The following is a 26,065-nucleotide window of genomic DNA, read 5'->3' on the forward strand; positions in this document are numbered from 1 at the left end:
GCTGAGAGTCCAGTTCTGCGGAATGCACACAGAAGGGAGTGGTAGGGTCATGTGCTTAGCATGACAGAGCATCCTCCGTATGAACAGTCATCACAGCAAGTCTGTCCCCGGGCGGGCCCCGCCTCTTTACTCCCCGGAGACCGTTATCAATACAATACAGCCTGCCGCCCCGCCCTCTCTGCGTCTATTGCAGTCCCCGAGTCCCCGCCGTTGCAATGTCCCAGAAATGCTCCGCTTTCCCGTAAACGCTCCCTTCCAAGCTCACCTTATCGACTGTAACCCCGCCCCCGGATAAACAACGCCACAACATCCCACTGGCCGGAGCCGCCCCTGGTCCCTCTCATGGCCACGCCCAATCCTGCATCTTTCCCGAGGTTGTGGTCAGCGCTGCCTCGCCCTCGTCTATAGCCAAGTGTTGCATTGCTGGCCACGCCCTTTCCCGCGAGCCCGCCCACCACCAAAATAAAGCGTTCCAGAGACCGGTAGTGTTCACTAGTCTTCTTGCTCTCGGCGGCCCCGCTATTCGGCATCATGGTGCGAGTCATCGAGAATCTGGTAAGAGAAGTGTAGTGTTTCTCCAGGTGGTAGTATGCCACGTGATGTGTGCCTGGCATGCTGTGACCTTTGTCCCTCACAAGCACGTGTCCCCGTGTGCTGCACCCACTCTTTTTATACAGAGTTTGGATGGTTTAAAATTCTGTGTTCCGATCTGCTATAACGTGACCTGTTGGCGAGGAAACAGTACATTACTAGTAGAACTGGTTTAAAGTTGGCATTCTTGAGTTTGAGATAATCATACAGTTGTAGTAGAAAAGTACAAACATCCAAGATCTATGTTGCAGTTACATAAGGGGCATGATTAGGGGTGGAGAGAAACTAGTCACGTGTATATACAGTATATGTGACTATAACTATCTGCATGGCTTTACATTAATGCGTTGTGCGTGTGTGGGTTTTTTTTTTTTTTTTATAATTGGTTTGTCATGTCTTGTTGGTGCATGGTGATTATTTCCAAGTGCCAATATTTTTGCAGCACTGCAATCAATGGGGCATGCAAATGTCAAACCAGCATCCATATTTGACACAGGAAGAGAGAACTGTCTTAGCTTACACGCTAGATGCCAACCAACCAACTTGTGTATTTGTTTCTCTCTGATCAGTATTCCTCAAAGTGGTTTGAAAACTTTTTTTTTTTCTTTTTTTAAGTCTGTTTGCAGAATTTCTGTGTGTAGCTCTGCAATGCTGACCAGGTTAAACCACTAGTGATTAGCAATGGTCAGTGAGATACAAATAATTCTCAATTTGCCACTGGTTTTATGTGGGTTTATGCAACTTGAAAAGAGCCAGTAAAATGCTTCTGTGGCATCTGGTCCATTTTCCAGGTTGGGTAGCAATAGGTGATGCAGAAGTAGTGACTACACCAGGGCCCCTTGACCAGAGGGGCCCTTTATGTGGTTTCCTTCAACTGCTTTATTAGCTCTTAATTGGTGGTGGGTTGGTAATGATTGCCACTATATGTGCTTTGGTGTTTGCATATTAGTTGTAACCATTAAAACCACTTGAGGGCTGTAGGCCTGCACCCCCTCCCCCTAGTGACCAGGCTATATTTTACTATTTAGGCCACTGCAGCTTCAAGTCCTCACTGCAGGGCTGTACAACCTAGCACACAAGTGATTTCCCCCCCCCCCCTCCTCCTCCTCCTCCTTTTCTGCCCACCAACAGAGCTCTCTGTTGGTGGGCTCTGTGGTGGCTGGATGGTGTAATGGTTAAGGGCTCTGCCTCTGACGCAGGAGACCAGGGTTCGAATCCCGGCTCTGCCTGTTCAGTAAGCCAGCACCTAGTCAGTAGGAGACCTTTGGCAAGTCTCCCTAACACTGCTACTGCCTATAGAGCGCGTCCTAGTGGCTGCTGCTCTGGCGCTTTGAGTCCGCCAGGAGAAAAGCGCGATATAAATGTTAGTTGTCTTGTCTTGTCTCTGATCCCTGCCAGCTTTCTATTTATTTTTTTTTTTTTTTTTCTTTCTATTTATTTTTTTTTTTTTTTTTATATCCCAGAAGATTGCTTGTAGTGGACCCTCTAGTGCGGGGGGTGCCCAATAGGTCGATCGCAATCTACCTGTAGATCGCGACCGCCTATTTGGTAGATCGCGGCCTCTTGGCCGCGTCCCATCACATTTTGCGGCCGGCAGCTGTCCCATCGAATTCTGCTGCCAGCCGCTGGCCAATAGGAAGCATGGGAGGAGAGGAGGTGTGGATGAAGAGGCCATGATGCGACGTCATGGCTGGGGGCGGGGCCGGGCATGCACGCCTGCCTGCCTCATTCAATCACGCTGCCCGCCGGGGAGACCAGACAACGCCGCTGGAGGGAAGTAAGTGATTGGGCACTCCCCCACCTACCTATGCTGGAGGCACCCCCCCCACCTACCTATGCTGGAGGCACCCCCCCCACCTACCTATGCTGGAGGCACCCCACCTACCTATGCTGGAGGCACCCCCCCCCCCCCACCTACCTATGCTGGAGGCACCCCCCCCACCTACCTATGCTGGAGGCACCCCCCCCACCTACCTATGCTGGAGGCACCTACCTATGCTGGGGGCACCCCCCCACCTACCTATGCTGGGGGCACCCATTCCCCCCCCCCCCCCCCACACCTACCTATGCCGGAGGGACCTATACTTAGCTACTTATACTTCAGGCACTTGTACCTGGGGGCTGTTCATGACTGGGGGAGGGGGTGGTGTCTGCAACACTTTAAATGTTGGTAGATCTCCAAGACTTGGCAAATTTTAAAGCGGTTTAACACCCAGCATTACAACTTTGCTTTAAAAGATTGCTTACAGCTTACAAACTATTATGCCAGATTTTTTTTTTTAAGCAGAAATTCACTGAATGGGTTAAACATGACATTTTAGTGTTGGATTTAACTAGGAATCCGCATCCGTTATCTTTTAGTTACAAATGTATCTTTATTTGAAATACAAATAGACCTTTGAAAAGCCTGCTGGGGAAGCCCTCTTTGTCCTCTCTCAGAGCAGTGTTTGTTTGTTACATTGTAGATACATTTGTAACTAAACATGCAAGCACGGAGGAGTATTTCTAGCTAAATGCAGCACTAAAATGTCATGTTTAATCCATTCAGTGAATTTCTGCTAAAAAAAAAATCTGGCATAATAGTTTATAAGCTGTAAGCAATCTTTTAAAGCAAAGTTGAAATGCTGGGTGTTAGACCACTTTAAAGTAGCTCGCCAGCCAAAAAAGTGTGGGCACCCCTGCTCTAGCTGAACAAACTTTTTTGGTGTTTTACACCTCTGGCTAATTACGGTAACCTCTAAGCGTGCGATCTGTGAAGGCCCAGATCCTAGTCATATGCTAATTACAAATCACAGGTCTTTCGAGACAGGAAACCGATTGCGTTTTCTGGTCTGACGGCTCGTACGTCACAGCGGCGCTTGCGGCCCGCAGCATTGGACATACCTTTAGCATGAGTCCAACGCTGTCTGTCCTATCGCCGGCTCTTGTGCTTGGCAAAACTCCGGGCTCCTGTGTGTCACATGACATACAGGAAGTATTCTGTGCATTAGAGCTTGCAGGAGGCGAAGTGGTTGGACAGGCATCGCTGGACTCGTGTTGGAAGAGACAGAGGGGCAACAAACCGGCACAGATGGGGCACAAAGCTTGATTTTAAAGAAAATCTTGAATTGAAATCTTAATTTAGGACAGAAATCGCTCAATTCAATTTTTTTTTTTTTCCTAAATCGGTCAGGCCTAATTGCCATGTCTCCTTATTCTAGTGTTTTTTACTATGTGTTTACTATTATTTGGTTTGCTGTTTGCAATCTACATGTTGCCACTCGGTACACTTATCCAACGACATGGCCTGACGTACCACTGCTACGCCGATGACGCACAGCTATACCTGTCCTTCAAACCTGGTGGAACAGACCCTACCCAAAAAATAAACTCTTGCTTAGCTGAGTTTCAGGCATGGATGAATAACTGGTTGAAACTGAATGCTGACAAAACTGAGGTCCTGTTTGTCCAAAGCCAGTGCTCGCCATCAAAACAGCTCTATCCTAAAGCAACACCAATCAGGATTGGGAATTCAGACATAAACAGCTCCAACCTTGTGCGCAGCCTTGGCGTACTAATCGATGGGGAATTGAGTTTCAGAAACCAAATTTCATCTGTAGTTAAATCTTCCTTCTTTCATCTGAAGAACATTGCAAAGATTAAACATCTGATTCCCCCAGAGGATCTTCCAACCCTAGTCCACGCCTTCATCACATCACGGCTGGACTACTGCAATGCCCTTTATGCTGGCCTCCCCAAAAAGGACCTGCGTCGCCTGCAATTAGTGCAGAATGCTGCTGCCAGATTGCTAACAAACCAGCCTCGCCACTGTCACATTACACCGATCCTTCGCTCACTGCACTGGCTACCAGTAGAATGGAGAATACTCTTCAAGATTGGACTGCTGACATTCAAATCCCTGCACAATCTGGGCCCTGGATACATGAAGGACATGCTGAAGCTGCACCACACCTCTCACAACCTCAGATCAGCAAGTTCTATAAACTTGGTCACTCCCAGAGTGCACCTCAAAAAATCTGGAGACAGAGCCTTCTGTCATGCTGCCCCTACTCTTTGGAACTCCCTACCACACCCAGTAAAGACAGCACCATCCCTGGAGCTATTCAAATCCAGACTGAAAAGCCACCTGTTTAGCCTGGCATTTCCGGACTTATAAAATTCTTCTTCTGTACCACGATGGTCGGAGCCATGCTTATGCGCTTTGAGTCCCACGGGAGAAAAGCGCTTTACAAATGTTATTTGTTGTTGGACCCCCAATTTAGTGCTTTTTACAGTACCCCCTATTATAATGTGCCCTCTATCATACTACCCCCACGATGGGGGGAAAATGCCAGGGTAACCCTGCAGAGTACTCAATGAACCCTGGTTGAGAAAGCCTTTCCTAAGGTATGTGATAACAGCAGAAAATGTTTTGAATACAGGATTACCATCTTTAACACTAAGGCTATCATTCATGAACAGGCTGTCGGTAAAGAGAATTAGTGCGGGAAAACACCGCTGGCGAATTTTTAGACTTCTGGGTGGGCATTCATAAAGATGTATCCATGTGCGGAGATTCCCCGAGCTAAGCTGGCGGTAGGCAGGTGGAGACACGGAAGCTGCAGAGTTGATACATTTCTCCGTGTTCCGCTCTGCTGCAGCTGCCTGGGAGGTCTGTGTGTCTCCATTCACTTACATTGGTATCGCCACATCAGAGGGAGCGGTACTTCCCGACCTCACACCGCTTGCAGTGATCCTCATGAATTAACATTTTGCTACATTTGTACTGATGATCACCGCACAAGGCGGTGATTTATCACTCTGCTCGGTAGTGTCATTTTTCCATGCGGAAAGAGGCTTTATAAATGCTGACTTTGCCGAGTGGTCGGTAAAGTCAGCTGTTTTAAGCATTTCCGCATGCGGAAATGCTTTATGAATGATAGCTTAACTGTAAGGTTTGTTACAGCCAATTTTTTTTTTTTTACTTGCCTTAGGAGTGGAAGCCCCTGAATCCTGTCCTCAGCCAGGCCGAACCAGAAATGAGTTGGGTGTGTCTGTGCTACTGCGCATGTGCGAGCGGTCAACAAGGTTTTTTTAAAGAGACAGATACTTACCCGAGGAGAGGGAAGGCTCTGGGTCCTATTAGAGCCTACCCGCTCCTCTCCTGGTCCCCTCGTTCCAGTGCTGGCTCGCCTGGTAGCAGTATTTGACTAATTTAGTCAAATACTGCTTTACCCGGCCGAAGGAGGCTTCAGAAGTGCTCCTGAAGAGCGGCCCTGTACTGCACCTGCGCAAGCACGCTCACGCCTGTGCAGTATGGAGCCGCACGTCTTCGGGAGGACACTGCTTCCGAAGACTTCCAAATAGCCTTTCGGTGGGGGATTGAAACGGGGGTGGGGGGGAGCCAGCACAGGATAGAGGGCACCAAGGGAGGAGACGGAAGGCTCTATACGACCCAGAGCCTTCCCTCTCCTTAAGTATTTGCTATCTCTATCTCGTTGCTGTAATGTCTGTATAACACCTGAAACAAGCATGCAGCTAAACTTGTCAGATCTGACAATACAGTCAACATCTGATCTGCTGCATGCTTGTTCATGGAAGCAGCTAAATTAGCATCCTATGCTTTCAGATTAACTTATCTGCCATGACAGTCAGCTGATACAGGTGAGAGAACAAATTACAACTTGTGATTAGACACTGAGATGGCATTAGACAGGCTAAACTTTCTAAATACATGCAAGGTGCTTTTTTTTTTTTTTTTTTTCTTCTTCTTCCTTCTGTCCTGTGCAAGAGTTCAGGTCCACTTTCAATCATTATCCAACCTTGTGTCTTGTACTGTAAAGACAGGTACATGGATAAATGTTTTTGTTTCTTCTTCTATTTGACTTTCTTTTCGTGTTACTGTTTCCATAGCCTAAATCACCATGGAATCCTTGGTTTATTTAGTCAAGTAATGTCTGTGACGTGAGAGGCAAGAATGACTTTGCATTTTTTTTTTTTCTTGTCTGGGGAGCATTTTAATAGGCCTCTAACCTTTGTCCACCTGTAGGCTTATTGTTGTTGCCTGGAAACCTAGGCAGATGGGTGTCAGGCTCACCTGATCTGGGCCTGTTTTGTATCTTGACACTTCTAAATCATGTGTGAAGACCGGAACTAACATCTTGTTTCTTTGCATTAATTGCCTTCAGGAAGCTGTGTTCTCCTTCTCTGCAAAACATTTTATTACAGATGCCACATTTTCAGAAACTGGTTTGAGGCCAAAAACCCACTAGGAGCGATTTCTAACTGCTAACAATTTGAAAAAGCTCTTGCTAATGGAATGCTATGGGGGATTTTTATAAAATCACATAGCTCGAGTGGGATCCCACCCATAGCATTACATTAGCAAGAGTTTTCAAATCTCAAAACGCTCAGAAAATTGCTCCTAGTGGGTTTCTGGCTTAAAGGGAACCAGAGACAAAGCACCCTCATGTGGTTTTTACCATATAAATCAATGGGAACATGACAGTAAACACCTACCCTGAAATTTCTTTTAAACAATACCAGTTGCTTAGCAGTCCTCCTGATCCTGTGTCTAATAACTTTTGCCATAGATGCCGAACAAGCATGTGCAGATAAAGTATCTATTTTGACTCAGCCACCTCAGGTTTTTACTGGATTGGCCATATGCTTGTTCCAAGGTTTTGACTCTAACACTGTCAGCCAGAAGAATAGCAGGACTGCCGGGCAACTGGTATTGTTTATAAGGAAATATATATGGCGGCCTCCATATCGCTCACCTTGGGTTGCCTTTAAAGCCGTGTACACACTTATCTGAATTTGCATGCATTGTGTGGAAATTTGCTGCACGTGTATTTCAATGACCTCACATTTGACCTGCATCTCTTCCGCACTTCGTAGTAGTTGAAATGAGGACTCTGGCCTCACATTCCATGCTGGCATATGTAACTCCTCAGTGTTGCGTACATCCAAAAACACATAGTGGGTAAGAGCGCTTTAAATCAGCAACTGCCTTACGAATGGTCTGCAGAGGGCTGTCGGCAAATTACAGGCACACTGTGTGCTTTCAAACTGCATTACCAAATTATGCAAGGACTAAACTGACCCCAACAACACCTCCAAAATAAAGGGAGACCCTCAACTACATATAGGTTGCACGCTAGTAATGATAAAAACAACTTGCATGAAATTTACCTTCAGTTGCACGATTTGCATTAAGTTGCAATAATAGAGAATGTTTGCTTCCCAAATGGTTTTGCATACAAAGGCATTCCATACTAGACACTTTTATCTCTGAGGTCTGCTCCTGTTGAAAGCGGCCCTACCACTTGAGTATTAAACAATTATTTGGACCTGGGCCCCACCCCCTTACATTAAATGTGCACCCGCCAGTAATAGGTGGCTGCAGCATAGGTAGCCTGTGGTAGGTGGCTGCAGCATAGGTAGCCTGTGGTAGGTGTAGCCAGTGGTAGGTGGCCGCAGCATAGGTAGCCAGGGATAGGTGTGGCTGCAGCATAGGTAGCCAGTTATGGGTGTAGCCAGTGGTAGGTGGCTGCAGCATAGGTAGCCAGGGATAGGTGTAGCCAGTGGTAGGTGGCCACAGCATAGGTAGCCAGGGATGGGTGTAGCCAGTGGTAGGTGGTACAGAATGGGTAGCCAGGGATAGGTGTAGCCAGTGGTAGGTGGCGCAGTATAGGTAGCCAGGGATGAGTGTAGCTAGTGGTAGGTGGCCGCAGCATAGGGATAGGTGTAGAATTAGGTGTTCTTAGGGTTAGAATTGGGTGGAGAGCCAGAGGGGGGGGGGGGGGGGGGGGGGGGGGAGGGGGGAGAGGGAGTCAGGGGACAAACACTCACTTGTCAGCAGCCCAGTCCTAAGTGCTTCATTCACTTAGAGTGCAGAGACGCTGGGTGGGAAGTGAACAAGCGTCATTGATGACGCCAGCCCAGGACTGAGGAAGTGCTCTGCATAGTGCGCCGCTGGTGGGAGCCTGGGAGGCAGTCTGTGCGTTCCAGCAGCCGCGTCCTCACTGGACACGCGTCATATCCGGCTCCTGAGAGCCGACTCGCTGAGTGGTAATGGGCGGCGGAAGTGGAAAAAACGGTATTTTGACAATGTGCATGGTATGATAACCATGCACATTGAAACCGCGATATATCGCGATACCGGTATATCCCGACAACCCTAATTAGCTGATTAGGCAATTCCTGCAAATCACAGAAGCGCTAGTGCTTCTTAAAACGCTAGCACAATATCAACCCTATGGCAGTGATATCACTGTTGTGATTGCCGCTGATCACGGACATTTTGTGATTAACGGCAATCTCAAAACGTGTTGCCTGCAGTTTTTCCTCGCGATACAGTGCTTACAAAGGCACTGATCTCGATCGTCACATTGCAAGAGTGTACTGTGTTTTTACAGTGCTAATTGCGGTAAAATCACCCTCGCAAAATGGTAGCGCTAAGTGCTACTGTTTTTGAGCTTTTTAAAGGGTCACTTAAATAAAAAAACTTTTACTCACCTGGGGCTTCTACCTGCCCCCTGCAGCTGTCCCGTGCCCATGCAGCCTCGCTCAGATCCTCCTGTCCCCACCGGCAGCTACTTTCACTTTCCTGGACAGGCCTGGGAACCCGAGTGATTCTTCACGGTGCTGGCCGCAATAGCGCACTCTATACTGCTATTGCAGCCAGGAACACTAAGAATAACTCTTGTTGCCGGGCCTGTCGCCGAAAACAGAAGTAGCTGCCGGCGGGGGACAGAAGGATCCGAGCGAGACTACAGCTACGTACACACATGTGACAACGATCGTTCATTGTCAACAACGAACTTTTAATTGAGGAAAGAACGACCTAAGTAAAGTCAGTTTTAAAAGGTGTGTAACGATCAGATCGTTAGAACGAACATTACATCACGTAAAAGTAACTATTGCGCATGCGCATAAAAATGAAAAGTTCCATGGAGAAATAGTGAAATGCGCATGTCAATCCTAGTACGAACAATCGTTTCCAACGATGTACTACTTTTGAAACGATCGCAGTTGGGAAAAATCCGCCAAGCTAGATCATTCGTTTTGAACGATCTAGCTCATCCGTCGTTAGACTTCAGGGTCGTCAGCTTTTTTTTTTTTTTTTTTTTTCAAATGATCGTTTGAAAGGATCGGGGAACGATCGTTTCAAACGACTATAGTCACAACGACCATGAAGTCTAACGACGGACGCGCTAGATCGTTCAAAACGAATGATCTAGCTTGGCGGATTTTTCCCAACGACTATCGTTTTCAAAAGTAGTACATCGTTGGAAACTATCGTTCGTACTAGGCTTGACATGCGCATTTCATTATTTCTCCATGGAACTTTTCATTTTTATGCGCAGGCGCAATAGTTACTCTTACGTGATGTACGATCTAATCGTTCCCCACCTTTTTAAAACTGACTTTACTTAGGTCGTTCTTTCATCAACGAATGATCGTTGTCTCATGTGTGTACGTAGCTGTAAACCTCAAAACTGCACTGGTCCATAAGGGGGAAACGAGGTCTGGATGCGACGTGGTTAAATGCAACAAACTATTACACTCTCCTCTTCTTCCCCCCCCCCCCCCCCCCCCTACTGATTTGAAAAACCTCCTGCTAATGCAATGCTATAGGAGATTTTTATAAAATCACATCCCTGAAGTGGGATCACACCCATAGCATTACAATGGCAAGAGTTTTTTTTTTTTTTTTTTTTTTTTTTTTTTTTAAATTGCAAAGTGCTCAGAAAATCACTCCTAGTGGGTTTCTGGCCTTCTAAAGGGATTTAACCTAAACCTGAGGTGGATAACTACAAAAAAAGTTAGATGCTTGCCTATGAAGAGGGAAGACTGAGGATTCCTCTTAGATGTGGCTGTACTTGCGCAGTAAGGCTGCGCTCCTACAAGACTGAGCATGACCACAAGAACATATCTAACAAGCTCTTGTTGCCAAAGTTCAGAGGGTCCATGCGGCAACAGTGGTGGTGGGATGTCTTAGGACTATTCAGAGGCTTCCCTCTACCTAGGAAGTATGTAATTTTGGTTTTTTTGTTTGTTTGTTTTTTCCCTCTTGCGTGTACATTAGACAAAAAAAAGCTCAAAATGTTTCAGTCTCTATGGTGGCCATACACATTTTGATTTAGTAGTGGATCAGGTAGAACACCACGCACGCACTCTTTCACTCACTGTTTCCTCTCCAGAGTGTCAAGACCCTATCACTGCTGTTTCACTTTGCTGGAAGCTACCGTATTTTTCGCCGTATAAGACTCACTTTGTCTCCCCCAAAAATAGGGGGGAAAAAGTCCCTGCGTCTTATACGGCAAAGGCAGGGAATTCCCGACTTAGAAACGCCCGCCAATACGGAGCGCGACCTGCCGCCACGTCGGGAATTCCCTGCCTGTGTATGTAACTTGTGGCTGCACCCGACGTATGCCTCTTCCCTCTCCCCCCCCCATGCCTGTTATGTGTCTGGCTGAGTGTGTAATATGCCCCCTCCCGCTGTGTGCCTTATCTCTGCGTGCCCCCACGAGTGTATAATATGCCTGCTCCCCCGCCTGCCTCATCTCCCTCCCCATGTCTTGGCTGCAGTGGGCTTACCTTTCAGCCATGCCCGCGGATTGGAGACCTCCTTCACAGCCGCGCATCTCGCTCTAGTGATCGGCATGTGATAATGACGCAATCACCACATGCCGATCACTAGAGCGAGATGCGCGGCTGTGAAGGAGGTCTCCAATCCTTGCGGGCAAGGCGGAGAGGTAAGCCCGCTGCAGATTAACACCCGGGTGGGCCAGCCAAGACATGGGGGAGGGAAATAAGGCAGGCGGGAGCGGGCATATTATACACTCGCGGGGGCACGCAGAGATAAGGCACACAGCGGGAGGGGGCATGTTACACACTCAGCCAGACACATAACAGGCATGGGGGAGAGGGAAGAGGCATACGTGGGGTGCAGCCACAATTTACACACACGTGGGGGACACAGGCACATGGGGCAGGCATGAGGGCCACACAGAGGACACAAGGGCCATGCATGAGGGCCACACAGAGGACACAAGGGCCATGCATGGTTGCCACAGAGGACACAAGGGCCATGCATGGTTGCCACAGAGGACACAAGGGCCATGCATGGTTGCCACAGAGGACACAAGGGCCATGCATGGTTGCCACAGAGGACACAAGGGCCATGCATGGTTGCCACAGAGGACACAAGGGCCATGCATGGTTGCCACAGAGGACACAAGGGCCATGCATGGTTGCCACAGAGGACACAAGGGCCATGCATGGTTGCCACAGAGGACACAAGGGCCATGCATGGTTGCCACAGAGGACACAAGGGCCATGCATGGTTGCCACAGAGGACACAAGGGCCATGCATGGTTGCCACAGAGGACACAAGGGCCATGCATGGTTGCCACAGAGGACACAAGGGCCATGCATGGTTGCCACAGAGGACACAAGGGCCATGCATGGTTGCCACAGAGGACACATGGGGCAAGCATATAGGGCAGGCATGGGTGACACAGGGCACATGAGCATGTATGAGGGACACAGATGACACATGGGGTATGCATGGGTGACGCATGGGGCAGGTATTGGGGACACATGGGGAGACAATGGGACACACAAAAAAAAAAAAAAGGCTTTAGTGGAAACAGGCCCATAGGAATTCATTAGTCAATTTTTCTAAATCCAGAATCCGCGTGCAGTGGAAACAGGCCCCAACAACTGCAATCAAGATTTCAAGAACAATCTGGGAAACTTCTGCCAGCAGGGAGTGTAACAATTACCGTATTTCACGCTGTATAAGACGCACCAAGGTTTAGAGGGCAAAAACCAGATTTTTTTTTTTTTTTTTTTTTTTTTTTTGTGGCACTGTAATTTTTTTACCACAAAGAGAAAAAAGCTGGCAGGCACACTGGACTTAAAAATCTCACCAAATTTTATTGGTACTAGCGAAATGCAACTGAGCCATTCTAGCAAAGTGTATCAGCATAAACACAAACCTCACAGTTCCTTTTTCAGCAAATGATATGCACATATGAAGCTAGCTCAGAGCAAAGCATAGAAAAGCATGTGAGTAGCTGCGAAGTAGCAGTGCAGGATACTTGCGTGACCTTTGGCAGATTGTGTGGACCGAGTGGGGGCATGATGTGCTGGGGTACATCCAGGTTGGCTGCCCTTACAGCCGTTTCGCCCTATTTGTCTGTAGGCTTCATCAGAGGGGCATCGTGCCTTGCTGGTCCCCTGGGTGTTCGCCGCATCTAGGCCGCTCTCCGCCCGCTGCGTGTATCACGCTCGTTGGCTTCTACTTTGAAAAATTGCTTTGTGTAAAGGTGCCCACACACTTTTATAGATGGGCACCTGTGGTGACAAAGATCAACTCCTCTCATCAGAGAGGGTTTAAATCCTTCCACACACTAGGCATACAATTTGATGTGTCTCTATCTCGTTACAAAAAAACCTTTTTAATGGCTAACAGAGTTAAATGATGCAAGCTTTCTGGGATCTAGTCCCCTTCTTCAGGAATATTTTCAGTCTGCTGATCACCTGACACCTAACGAATAAACAGTAACCAGCACAACTGACATCTTCGTGTTTACCATTTATCTGCACCAGTGGTTTACTTCAGCTTACATCTGGAAATATGCCTGAAGAAGGGGAATAGATCCCAGAAAGCTTGCATCATTTAACTCTATTAGTTAGCCATTAAAAAGGTATTATTTACAAAACGTGTTTTTTTTTTTTTTTTTTTTTTTTCCTACCTATATAATTTGTTTGGCTAACATGGTACAGAAACGTTTTTGCTACTAATACATTTCAAAAATCGTTAAAAAAAAATCTGCAGCTTGGCATTTTTCAATGTAGTGTAACCATATGGGCCATTGATCTCTCACCTCTCCCAACCCACAGCTGGTCGTTATCTTCCGTCCGGTGTGATCAATCCATTTTTGGCCAAAATCAATTATCGATCGTGCTGGCATGTTGGAGCATCTATTTCTAGAGAATCTGCCAGGAATAATCAGAAAACATTGATAAGTGTCTGGCCATCTTTACAATCTTTTTCTACATGCAAACCCCTGATTTAGCTTGCACACTGCAGCTGTGAAATGCAGGTCCTACTGGTAGGACCGCAGACTGAGCGGAGATATGGAGACCAAAAGGAGTAAGATAGAAAATGTGAAAATCCAGTTGCTTGACAGAGCTAAGAAAAACAAGTTTGCTTTCTTAAAGCAGAAAGAATTTGTGGTAATTCAGGTTGGAGTGAGCTTGAGATGTCTCCCAGTGCATCACTGCTGAATATATGCAAATTAACCATTGTTGCCTTGACAGAGCTGAGATGGGTCAGTATTAAAATGCCCATTTGATACCACAAATATCAGAGTATAAATATGCATTACTGCAACAGGCAGCGGAAAGTTCTCATTTATCCAGTAAAATGCTGTGGATCTTCTCCATGTAGCAGCCTATCACTTCCAGTCACTACTGTTCCAGCTGGATCTGTCCCAATGTTAAGTAAGCCTGATGTGCATTTTGTAACGGAATCTGAAAAAAATGTGCAGCACAGTTTTTACACGCATGATGCAAAGTAAATCCATTGCATGCAGCAGCTGCTGAATAATGTAAAGTGTAACTTGTCATTAGAACTTGGCTGGAATATTGCATAATTGGTTCATTTTGGAGGATCTTTTATTTCCTATGAGAATATTTATGGCCAGTGCACACCAAAAAGTGCTGGCATAATCGCAAACGCTCAGCGCTTTTTGAAGTGATTTTCTAGGCTTGTGCCTAGCGATTTTTCTAATCGCACCTAGCGCTTTTTGGAGCATTTTGGGGTGTTGTTGGTGTTTGTTTGTTTTTTTTCTGTGTCCCACTGACACTTGTGTTGCATAGACAGCCTTGGTAATTCCTACTGTGTGCCACTGCTGGTCTGGCAGGGACTACTACCTGTGACAGGTGCACATTGTAATACCCATCACTGCATATACCTGCTACTACCTGTTGTTCACGTCCATGCACCCACCCACCTACATGAGTGCACGCAGTGTGCTATACCACTCCGTGCATACCTGTTAACTGCACATTGTATTAATCAAGTCAGTGCATACCTTTCACTTTGTTTCTTCGCGCGCACCCCCCCCCCCCCCCCCCCCCATATGGACAAAACAGGTAGAGGCAGACCCAGAGGAAAGCCACCCGGCAGGTCTCTGCGAGGTCGTGGTGATGTGATTTCGTGCAGCCCTGGCCCAAAGTACAGTGCTCAGAAGAAGGTACTTCCCATCAACTCCCAAGATTGTCGAGAGGTGATTGACTGTTTAACAAAGAACACCCCATCTTCCGCAGCCACCAGCACTACTCCAAGTACCACATACACTACATTTGACACTTCGCAGAAGTTATTTGGTGGGGAAATCACTGATGCACAGCCATTATTGTTACAACCAGATGAAGGCGCTAAGCAAGTTACACCACCTCGTATGTCTGAGTTAGGTGACACTATGGACATAACGTGTGAGGAGGGGGATGAAGAAAGCGAAGCTGGGCAGGATGATGATGACGATGATACGGATCCCACGTATGTTCCCAATAGAGGAGATGAACAGGGGGACAGTTCAGAGGGGGATTCAGAGAGGAGTTGGGGGAGACGAGTTACTGAAAGAAGCGGGGGAAGCTCGTTGTCAGAAACAGCTAGTGGCAGTGTCCGGCTCCATGTATCGCCACCTATGTACAGCCAGCCAACATGCCCTTCGTCAGCTGCTGATGCCACTATAGCGCCATCACCCCAGGGGGGGCTCAGTGGTTTGGAAAACATTTTTTTTTATTTTTTTTTGTCTTCCTCAGATTGGCGCAATGCCATCTGTTCTCTCTGCCTCCAAAAAATTGAGCCGTGGAAAGGCTAACGCCCACGTAGGGACAAGTGCCTTACGAAGGCATCACCCAGTCCCATGCACGCCTCCAGGACTTCTCAAGAGCTGCTCCAGCACCAGGGAACTCCCCTACCTCCACCCATTAGGGCAGCCCCTTCCTTCAACACCTTCAAGAAGGCCCTCAAAACTCACCTTTTCACTCTGGCCTACCACCCCTCACAATTACTCTGAACTCTGGTCCCCTACCTCTCCCTCTAGATTGTAAGCCTTTGGGCAGGGTCCTCCTCCTTTTGTGTCCTACCTGATCATGCACCTCCATTACTGTAACCCCCATGTTATGCATTTGAGTGAACATAACTAGCCTAATCCCCATGCTCCCATCCAGTGACTAAGCATTACCTTGTACTCATACTGTGCTGTGTGATCTGGTTTTCTTGTATTCCTGTATTGTCATATTGCTGTATGTCACCCCTAAATATTGTCTGTAACCTAAATTAATGTCCAGCGCTGCGTAATATGTTGGCGCTTTATAAATACAATTAATACCAACTGGTGGACTCTGAGGCCTTGCGTAAATTTGTGGCCATTGGGACACCGCAGTGGAAGATGCCAGGCCACAATTTTTTCTCTAAAAAGGCGATACCCAAACTGTACCATGAAGTTGAGAGGCAAGTGGTGTCATCTCTGGCACACAGCGTTGGGTCAAGGGTCAACCTGACCATGGATGCCTGGTCTGCCAAGCACGGTCAGGGCAGGTACATTACTTACACAGCCCATTGGGTCAACCTGGTGACCGATGGCAAGCAGGGCATATGTGGCTGTGCAGTGGACCAACTCGTGACACCTCCCCGGCTTGCAGGCAGGCCTCCTGCCACCTGCTTTCCTCCTTCTACATCCTCTTCTCTGTCGTCGTCCTCCTTGGCTGAGTGGCAGTTCAAATCTACTGGTGCTGTGATCTCCTCTCCAGCTTCAAAGCCCCAGCTCCCCAGGGCCTATGCTGCATGCCAGGTACGACGGTGTCATGACATCTTAGACATTTCTTGCCTCAAAGCGGAGAGTCACACTGGACCAGCTCTCCTGGCTGCTCTTAACAAAGAGGTGGATCAGTGGCTGACCCCGCACCAACTGGAGATTGGCATCGTGGTGTGTGACAACGTCAGCAATCTCCTTTCCGCTTTGAATTTGGTAAAGCTGACACGTACCCTGCATGGCACATGTGCTGAATCTAGTCCTTGAAAGATTTGTGTCCAAGTACCCAGGCTTAGAGGACGTCCTGAAGCAGGCCAGGAAGTTGTGTGGGCATTTCAGGCGGTCTTGCACGGCCATGGCACACTTTGGCAAGAGAAACAAGTTGTCGGTGAGATGCCTCACTTGCGATAGCCCAACTTGCTGGAATTCGACCCTCCTTATGTTCTCTCACCTGCTAGAACAGGAGAAAGTCGTCACCCAGTACCTTTACAATTTCAGTAGAAGGAAACCATCTGGGGAGATGGGGATGTTCTGGCCCAACAACTGGAAGCTCATGCAAAAAATGCATGCAGGCTCATGCGGCCGTTTGAGGAGGTGACCAACCTGGTGAGTCGCAGTGAAGGCACCATCAGCAACTTGATCCAGTACGCTTACTTCCTGGAGCGTGGGGTGGTGGGTCAAGCTGTGGAGGAGTGTGAACAGGAACAGTTACGGGAGGAAGTGTTGTGCGATCACTTTGAATCAGATGTTTCCTCCAACACCTGCGGCAGCACAGTTGAGGAGGAAGTCGTGTGGGGAAGAGGAGCCAGACTTGGATGATGAAGCCAGGGTTTTAGAAGAAAAGTAGGTCTGGCACCATCTGCTGCTTCAGTGAAAATTTTAATCCAACAAGTACAGTAAGGTTAACATTGGGAAGTACAAAAAGACGGCCTGACAGCCGTTTCGCAGGTCTCCCTGCTTCATCAGAGGCCAATAAGGATTGGCCTCTGACGAAGCAGGGAGACCTGCGAAACGGCAGATTGGTGCCGGACCTACTTTTCTTCTAAAACCCTGGATGTATGACTGAATTGGTGGTGAGCACATTCTGGTCAGTCTAATAATCCAACTGCAAATTTCCAGCGAGCCTTGAGTGCCAGTCAGTTCTGTATCTCTGGACTGGTTGATGAGGAAGCTGTTTCTTTGGAGGCGGTAGAAGAACCACCGCAGCAGGGGGCTGGTGCTGCTGCTCAACGTTCCTGTGGTATTTGTTTGTAGCTGGGGGGGGGGAGGAGGAGGACTTGCCTGATGTCAATGAGGAAGAGCAAGAGGAGATGGGATAGTACATCTGCATCCAACTTTGTGCAGATGGCGTCCTTTCATGCTGTCTAGCCTGTTGAGGGACCCCTGTATAAAAAAAAAAAAAAACCTCAAGGGGAATGAGCTGTACTGGGGGGCCACGCTACTAGACCCTCGGTATAGGCACAAAGTGACGGTCATGTTACCAATTCACCTGAGGGCAGGTAGCAAACTACCTGGCCTTAAAGAGAATCTGTATTGTTAAAATCGCACAAAAGTAAACATACCAGTGCGCTAGGGGACATCTCCTATTACCCTCTGTCACAATTTTGCCGCTCCTCGCCGCATTAAAAGTGCTTAAAAACAGTTTTAAAAAGTTTGTTTATAAACAAACAAAATGGCCACCAAAACAGGAAGTAGGTTGATGTACAGTATGTCCACACATAGAAAATACATTCATACACAAGCAGGCTGTATACACCCTTCCTTTTGAATCTCAAGAGATCATTTGTGTTTCTTTCCCCCTGCAGCTATCTTCCACTGAAGTGTCAGGCTGTTTCTTCCTGCAGAGTGCAGACAGCTCTGCCTGTATGTAATTCCTCAGTATGTGAAAGCCCAGCCAGCTCAGAGGAGGATTTATCCAGCTTGTAAAAGATAAGAGAGAAGCTGCCCTAATCTAAATAATACACAGGCAGTGTGCAGAGAGGGGCCTGGAGGGGGGAGATGCATCACAGAACCACAACACTGAAGAACTTGGCAGCCTTCCAGACACAGGCTGACAAGAGAGAGATAAGTTGATTTATTACAGAGATGGTGATAGTAGAACCTGCTGCAGTAAGCCAGAACACATTAGAATAGCTTTTGAAACTTGTAGGATGATAAAAAACAGGATGCAATTTTTGTTACGGAGTCTCTTTAAAGGGGGACTTCAGCCTAAACAAACATACTGTTAAGTTACATTAGTTATGTTAGAATAGATATGTTATATAATCTTTTACCCACCCTGTTTTTAAAAGAACAGGCAAATGTTTGTGATTCATGGTGGCAGCCATCTTTTTGGTTGAAAGGAGGTGACAGGGAGCATGAGACACAGTTCCAACTGACCTGTGTCCTGATAATCCCTCCCAGCTGCACACACTAGGCTTCAAATGTCAAATTCAAAATGTAAAAAAAAATGTGCACCAAAGCAGCAGAACGAGAACATCAGAAATCCCATCATGCTTTGCACAGCATAAGGGAAAACTGCCCGGGCAGCTGTTTCTTCTGTGCAGCTAAAAATGAGGCTTGTATAAGAGAAACAATGTTCTGATGCTGTAAAACTGTTAAAGAAACACCAAGCCTTTTTTCAGTGCTGCTGAGTCAATTTTTTTTAGTCTGGAGGTTAACTTTAAGTGTGGATGTAGACACTGAGCAGCGATGAACCCTTGGACTACTTGGTGCGCAGGCTTGACCTGTGGCCTGAGCTGTCCCAATTTGCCATCCAACTTCTGTCTTGCCCTGCCTCAAGCGTCCTGTCAGAAAGGACCTTCAGCGCAGCTGGAGGCATTGTCGCTGAGAAGTTGCCTAAGTCACGAGTGTTCAGTACCTCCCCTTTATCAAAATGAATGAGGCATGGATCCCGGAGGCCTACTGCCCACCCCAAGACTAAGTCAGTCCCCACACACAGCATCTCTGGCTACAGGCCATGTGACTGCCTGCCCCAAGAATAAGTCGCTCCCCACACAGCATCTCTGCCCCCAGGCTGCTTGACTGCCTTCTCTGCCACCACCAACAGGATCCAGGACTCAGGTGGTTTCCTGAAATGTTAAGGCCACTGTACTAATTTTTATTTCCCCCTCCCCCAACAAAACAAGGCATGTACATGTGCCAATTCCCCTTTGTGATCATTACCTTGTCGCGGTGAAGGGGCTTGCGTATCATAATGAAGCAATGACCGCTGGCTATAGGAGTGTCTGATCAGCTGGACAGTCACTGTTCTGTCATTCAGCTACCTTAGCCTGGCGACCATATGGGCTTAAAAACAGCCACGGCCTGCAGTCTCGCCATGATGCGCACCAGTCCAGCACAGCTGTCGCTACATAAACAGCTGTTTGTGGTGCGTTTTACACAGTGAATTTGGTGTGTCAGTGTGAAGCAGTACTCTAATTACACTCCCTGATGTATACACATGCACACTGTTTTAAAGCACTTTAGGCCTGCAATTTATCATTCAATGTGATTTTTCTGCCCTTAAAACGCGGCTTTGCATCAACTCTGGATTTTTCCCTGGGACTTATGGCGTGTATTCCACTCCGCCATGCCCCCTCCAGGTGTTAGATCCCTTGAAACATCTTTTCCAGCACTTTTGTGGCCAGCATACATTTTTTTTTTTTTTTTTTCTAGTTTTCAAAGTTCACCTCCCCATTCAAGTCTATCGCGGTTCGCGCAAACCAAACTTTTGCAGAAGTTCGCGAACCAAAAATCGGCGGTTCAGGCCATCTCTAGTAAGCACGGGGGGGGGGGGGGGTAAATCACTCACAATCGCAAAACGTCGGCTTCAGCGATTGTGAATTTTAGATGTGAACAAAGCCTAAAGGTGCGTACACACATGCGACTATAGTAGTTTGAAACTATCATTTCAAACGACGATCGTTTAAAGAATAAAAGCAGCCAACGACCATAAGTCTAGCGATGGACGAGCTAGATCGTTAAAAACGAACGATCTAGCTTGTCGGATTTTTTTTCCAACGACTATCGTTTGCAAAAGTAGTACATCGTTGGAAACTGTCGTTCGTACTAGGCTTGACATGCGCATTTCACTATTTTTTCCATGGAACTTATCATTTTTATGTGCAATAGTTGCTTTACGTGATGTAACGTTCGTTCTAACGATCAGATCGTTACACACCTTTTTAAAACTAACTTTACTATGGTCGTTCTTTCATCAATTAAAAAGTTTGTTCGTCCACAATGAACGATCGTTGTTGCGTGTGTATGTAGCTTAAGTCTAGAAAATGGAACCTCTAATTTGATGTTTACATGACACCCATAACTTAACACTTCTAAGGTTTCACCTAAAGGCAGTTCACCAGTGCACGTTTTTGCTGATTGCAGGGATGCTAAATTGTATAATGTAGATGCTGCAGAATGCAGGGAACCTCTTTAATTCTTGCCAAATTGTTATTACCCTGCATGCTACATCTTTTGTGTGTTGGTGTTTGACCCATTCTTGTAGTGTTTTGAAGTGGGAACTAGGAAGGTATAAATGTTGTAAAATGTACAATTCAGACCAATAGAACAAATCTGATCTCAAGGTTTTACTTTCAGGAAGAATTCCAGGGTGTCCTGAAGGATGCTGGATCAAAACTTGTAGTTGTAGACTTTACTGCTACGTGGTGTGGCCCATGCAAAATGATTGCACCCGTCTTTGAGGTAAGTTCTTGTAAACACTCCTATTGATCATGTGGAAGAACATTCTATTAGGGGTCTCCAGTGTAGAGTCAGGGCAGTTTATGGCCAAATTCTCTAAGGCAACCTACTGTATTTTCTGCCGTATAAGATGCACCCAGGTTTAGAGGGCAGAAACCAGGGAAAAAAAATATACATAGTAAACCTGGTGCGTCCATGTTCCAGGAGCGTCTTGTACATGTTCTAGCCCAGATGGTGTCCTTGTGTATCCCCCATGTCTTCCCCATGTGTCCTTCTGTTTTTGTGTCCCCTTCTGTCCTTCTCGCTCAACCCTCCCCCTTCTCCCCGCATGTGTTCTCTCCCTCCCCCTTGCGTCTCCTGGCTCCCTGTGCGCTGCAATGCAGAGCCACAACTTACCTAATCAATTATTATAAGTGATATCAGACCTCTGTGCTCCCTCCCGCTAGCCTCCTCTCCCTCACCATTGTCTCTCAGGCGCATGGAAGGTAAGCTGCCGCTTTACAATACAGCACGCGGGGGGCAGGAGATACAGAGGGGGGGGGGGGAGGGGCACAGCGGTCTGACATCACCGCGGGAGCATTGATTAGGTAAGCTACGGCTATGCACAGGAGCCAGGAGACTCAAGGGGAAGCTGACACAAAGGCAGGGAATCCCCAACATTCCCTGCCTCTGCCGTATGAGACAGAGAATTTTTTTTTTTTTTTTTGTCCCTCCCCATTTTTGGGGGGAGAAAAAGTGCATCTTATACATCGGAAAATACGGTAGGTTGTAATGCGCATTTAATCTTTAAGGGCTGGTTCAGGCGTAAGCGTTCGGAACGTCGCGGTAAACGCTCCCATTCAACTGAATGGGAGCGGTTACACCGAGCTTTTACCCGAACGCGGCGTTCGGGTCCCGATTTTTCGCGAGCGTTCGGGCTGCCCCTGGAAGCGACATGTTGCTTCCAGGGAGCGGCCAACCGCGACGGCTACTGTTCCCCCTAGGGGAAGAAAAAAAAACACGACCGCATCACGACGCGACCGAAGGCTACTGAAAGCCTGACCGCGCAGCCGCCGCAACGCCCCTAGACGCCACACAGACGTCCATCTGAACCAGCCCTTATGCTAGAATTAGAGGCTGTCAGGGGAAGTAACTTATCCGCTTGTTAGACTGGTATTGTGTAACTCCACCTATGCACTGTTAATCTTCCGAGGGGGCCAAGCTCAGTAAAGGACATCAGAATAGATGGGGAAGCCTCAACAGGATCCTCTCTTTAGGTTAGTATCAGGTTTTGTGTACCTTCCGGACGCTTACAGGCCAAATGTAAACAAACTCACTATAAATAGTAAAACTACACCCTAAAGCATTTTACATATACAAATACATTAGTTTTCCACAATGAATTAACTCCTTACCTCCCACACTCCCCAATTATTTTTTTAAAAAAAAATTGTGTAATTTAAAAAAAAAAAAAAAAAAAAAAAATTTTTTACAATACACAAATAGTTACCTTAGGGACTGAATTTTTTTTTTTTTTTTTTTTTTTTTTTTTTTGTCAAGAGGGTATAACAGTTACTTTATAAACTACGGGCTTGTAATTAGGGATGGATGCAAAACAACAGAAAAAAATGCACTTTATTTCCAAATTAAATTATGTCCCTATCTCAATGTTTGGCGCCAATATTTTAACGGTTTTATAACCGGGACAAATGGGGAAACACATTTCATGGGTTTTAATTACAGTAGCATGCATTATTTAAAAACTATAATGGCCGTAAACTGAATTTTTTTGTTTTTCCTATTCTCCCATTAAAACACATTTTTAGAATAAAAAAAAAATTCTTGGCATAATGTCCCACCTAAAGAAATCGGTGGCGAAAAAAACAAGATCTAGTTCATTTCATTGTGATAAGTAATAATAAAGTTATAGACGAATGGAAGGAGCGCTGAAAGGTGAAAATTGCTCTGGTGTTCAAGGGGTAAAACGTGTGTGTGTGTGTGTGTGTGTGTTGTTTTTTTTTCCCCAGAAGCTGCAGTGTTTATGGGTTTAACAGTGGTGATTTGTGTGTAGGAGAGAGGATCCGTAAAGCCCTTTTACTTACAGAACGATAAAATGGTATTTGCAACTTAGCTGAGATGGTCCTACTGGACTAAACCTGTACTACTGGTAGAACAGGAAGAACTGTTGCATGCCAGTGTATTTGTTTTTTTGTAAATTAAAGACTCTTTGAATGGCATATTGTATAGGTGCGTGAAAGAGTTAAGCTCTCATTCTTTTCTGTGTCACTGCGTTTTCCCCCTAGGATATGAGCAAGCAGTATCCTGACGTCTTGTTTATAAAGGTGGACGTGGATGACGCACAGGTAACATAGCAGATGCATTTGTGGCACTTTTGTATTTGGTATCTAGATATCCTTAAATCACACCTGATGTGGAAGCTGACATTCATTTCCTTTTACACACTGCAGATTGCCTGAGTGGTTTGTTTATCCTCTCCCTCTAATATATTTAGCCATAGACCCTGAACAAGCAGATGTTTTTGAGAGTATTAACTGTATGCTTGTTTCAGGTGTGTCACACAGTACTGCAGACAAAAGCTGGGATCCTACCAGCCAGTGCAGAAAACCATGCCTTTTCTGCACTAAGTAACTTTTTTTGCAGCATTTTTGGGGTGTTTTTTGTATGCACTTGTGTTCAGTGTTTTTTTTTTTTTTTTTTTTTCTTTTTTCTCCATTTTTGGTGTTTGCACTCTTATTTTCTTTAACCACTTAAGTTCCAACGGTCTCTGCCCCTTTAAGGACCAGAGACAGCTGGTACAGAAGCGGTGGAAACCCGCCGAATCGATGCAACGGCCGCACATCGGGAACCTGGGCCACCCACTCTGCCGTCTCTATGACAGCAAAGTTCCTGTGAGCCGGCTGCTTTCATTGGCTCCTGGCCCTGTCTTTGAATGCAAGCCAATGGTAGTTACTTACACTGAAAAACCGGGTCAGGAGCCAATGAAATCGGCTCCTGACCCGCTCACAGGGCTCTGCCATCATAGTGACAGCAGGGCAAGTGAGCTGCAGCGGGGATTCAACTGCGAGAGGGAGGGAAAAAAAACAGCGGATGCGTGCAGCAGTGGTGAGTTGAAATTTACGCCCTGGCAGCCAGCCATCAAGACAGATTTAAGTTAGCAAGGTCCGAAAGTAGTTAATCAATGTGGTAAAATACCGTACCATATTTGTATTTATAATGAAGAAAAAATTAAAATAAAAGTAAAATGTGTTCCTCTTCATCTCCGTGTATGGTTTTTTTATTTTTTTTTATTTTTTGCAAGTTGTGTGCATCCCCACACCACACACCCGTGTGTTTTCAAATGCAGCCCATATACATTAATTGACGGCAAAAACTCTTCTGCCTAGTAGTGTTCTAGCCAAAAGATCAGCAGGACTGCCAGGCAACTGGTATTGTTTCCAAGGGAAATGGGTTACCCACATTACCCTATTCACAAAACTTCTCATAAATGACTTATCACCTATTTGCTAAAAAATAACCTTTCAGCACATTTACAAGCTCAATCACTCAAAGTAAGCTGTTCTGATTAACTACATTTCAAGATTTACTTTTCTTATAATATTTTTTTCCGGGAGCTTTAAAATGGTAACATAAGGGGAAAACTTTGTGAATTGTACCCAATGTGCTTCTCACTTAAAGGGGCCCATACACTGTTCGATTTCAGCCATCAATCAATTCTATAGAATCAATCAGAAATCGATTTGCAGCCAATTTCAATCAATTTGACCTATCTGCTGCTGGCAGCAGATCAATGGCCCATAGAGTAGCATTGGATCCAATGGTCCAATAATGTATTTGGATAGATTTAATTTTGAAATCTATTGGAAATTGTTCCGTGTGTGTGTGTGTGTGTGGCACACCAGATTCCTGTCAGATTTGAACTGACAAATCTATCTGATGCTCGAATCTGCTGCAAATCTTTTTAGTGTGTGGCCACCTTAATGCTACATACACAAATGCGACAACGATCGTTCGTTGAGAACGACGAACGAACTTTTAATTGATGAAAGAACGACCTAAGTAAAGATAGTTTTAAAAGGTGTGTAACGATCTGAACGTTAGAACGAACGTTACATCACGTAAAGCAACTATTGCGCCTGCGCATAAAAATGAGAAGTTTCACAGAGAAATAGTGAAATGCACATGTCAAGCCTAGTACGAACGACCATTTCCAACGATGTACTACTTTTGCAAACGATCTTCGTTGGTTAAAATCCGCCGATGTAGCGATTTGGCTCGTTCGTCGTTTGCCTTAATAGTCGGTGGTTCGTTTTTTTTTTGTAACGATCGTCGTTGGTAAAGATCGGGGAACGATCGTTACAAACGACTATAGTCACGTGTGTACGCACCTTTAGTGTACTTTTTGAGAAACTGAAAACCTTGCCTGATTTTTATCATCCCTAATGGTCAATGATATGCAAATGTTATGATGCAGAATTATGCAAATCTATGCAGCTTGCAATTTCACCTCCATAGGATTTTATTGGTGAACTTCCATGTGCAATTTGGATAAGACTGCATCAACTCTGAACTATTTTGCATCTCAGTGATCATACTGTGGATGTTTGCATGCGGTAGCAATTGCTCGATGCTTACTTGTCTTACAGCAACTCTATCACTATGGTCCAGTAGGGCTTGGGATAGGGTTGTTAGTTTATTTATTTTTTTCCTGATAATACACATATGCAGTCTCTAGAACTTGAAAATTGTACACCTGTTTTTTAAGGTGGCCATACATCAGGTGACTTGGCATCCAATCGACCATCCGTTTCAATTATTATGATTGGACAAAAATCGGTGCTGCCAAATGCATGCCCAATCGACTGTGCAACCAATGTTGGCCCGCAGTTGGTCACATTAATCGGTCGGACATGCTGCAAGATGTCAGGCCGACTTGCTGGATCAGGTGTGCAGCGGTAACTGTGAGTGATATG

The 26,065-nt window shown here is 46.2% G+C and overlaps 1 protein-coding gene across 1 annotated transcript in view; it reads left to right on the top strand.

Annotated features, from left to right (window-relative positions):
* The first annotated feature begins 204 nt into the window (after positions 1-204).
* LOC137551575 (thioredoxin-like) overlaps positions 205-26,065 on the top strand; it is a 36,365-nt gene continuing 10,504 nt past the window's right edge. Inside the window, exons 1-3 of the mRNA XM_068271348.1 lie at positions 205-555; positions 20,994-21,098; positions 23,378-23,437. Coding sequence (XP_068127449.1) covers positions 532-555; positions 20,994-21,098; positions 23,378-23,437 — 189 coding nt within the window. The 5' untranslated portion in view covers positions 205-531. The remainder of the gene's footprint in view (positions 556-20,993; positions 21,099-23,377; positions 23,438-26,065) is intronic.

The sequence above is a fragment of the Hyperolius riggenbachi genome, chromosome 1, assembly GCF_040937935.1.
Source record: "Hyperolius riggenbachi isolate aHypRig1 chromosome 1, aHypRig1.pri, whole genome shotgun sequence".
Lineage (NCBI taxonomy): Eukaryota > Metazoa > Chordata > Amphibia > Anura > Hyperoliidae > Hyperolius > Hyperolius riggenbachi.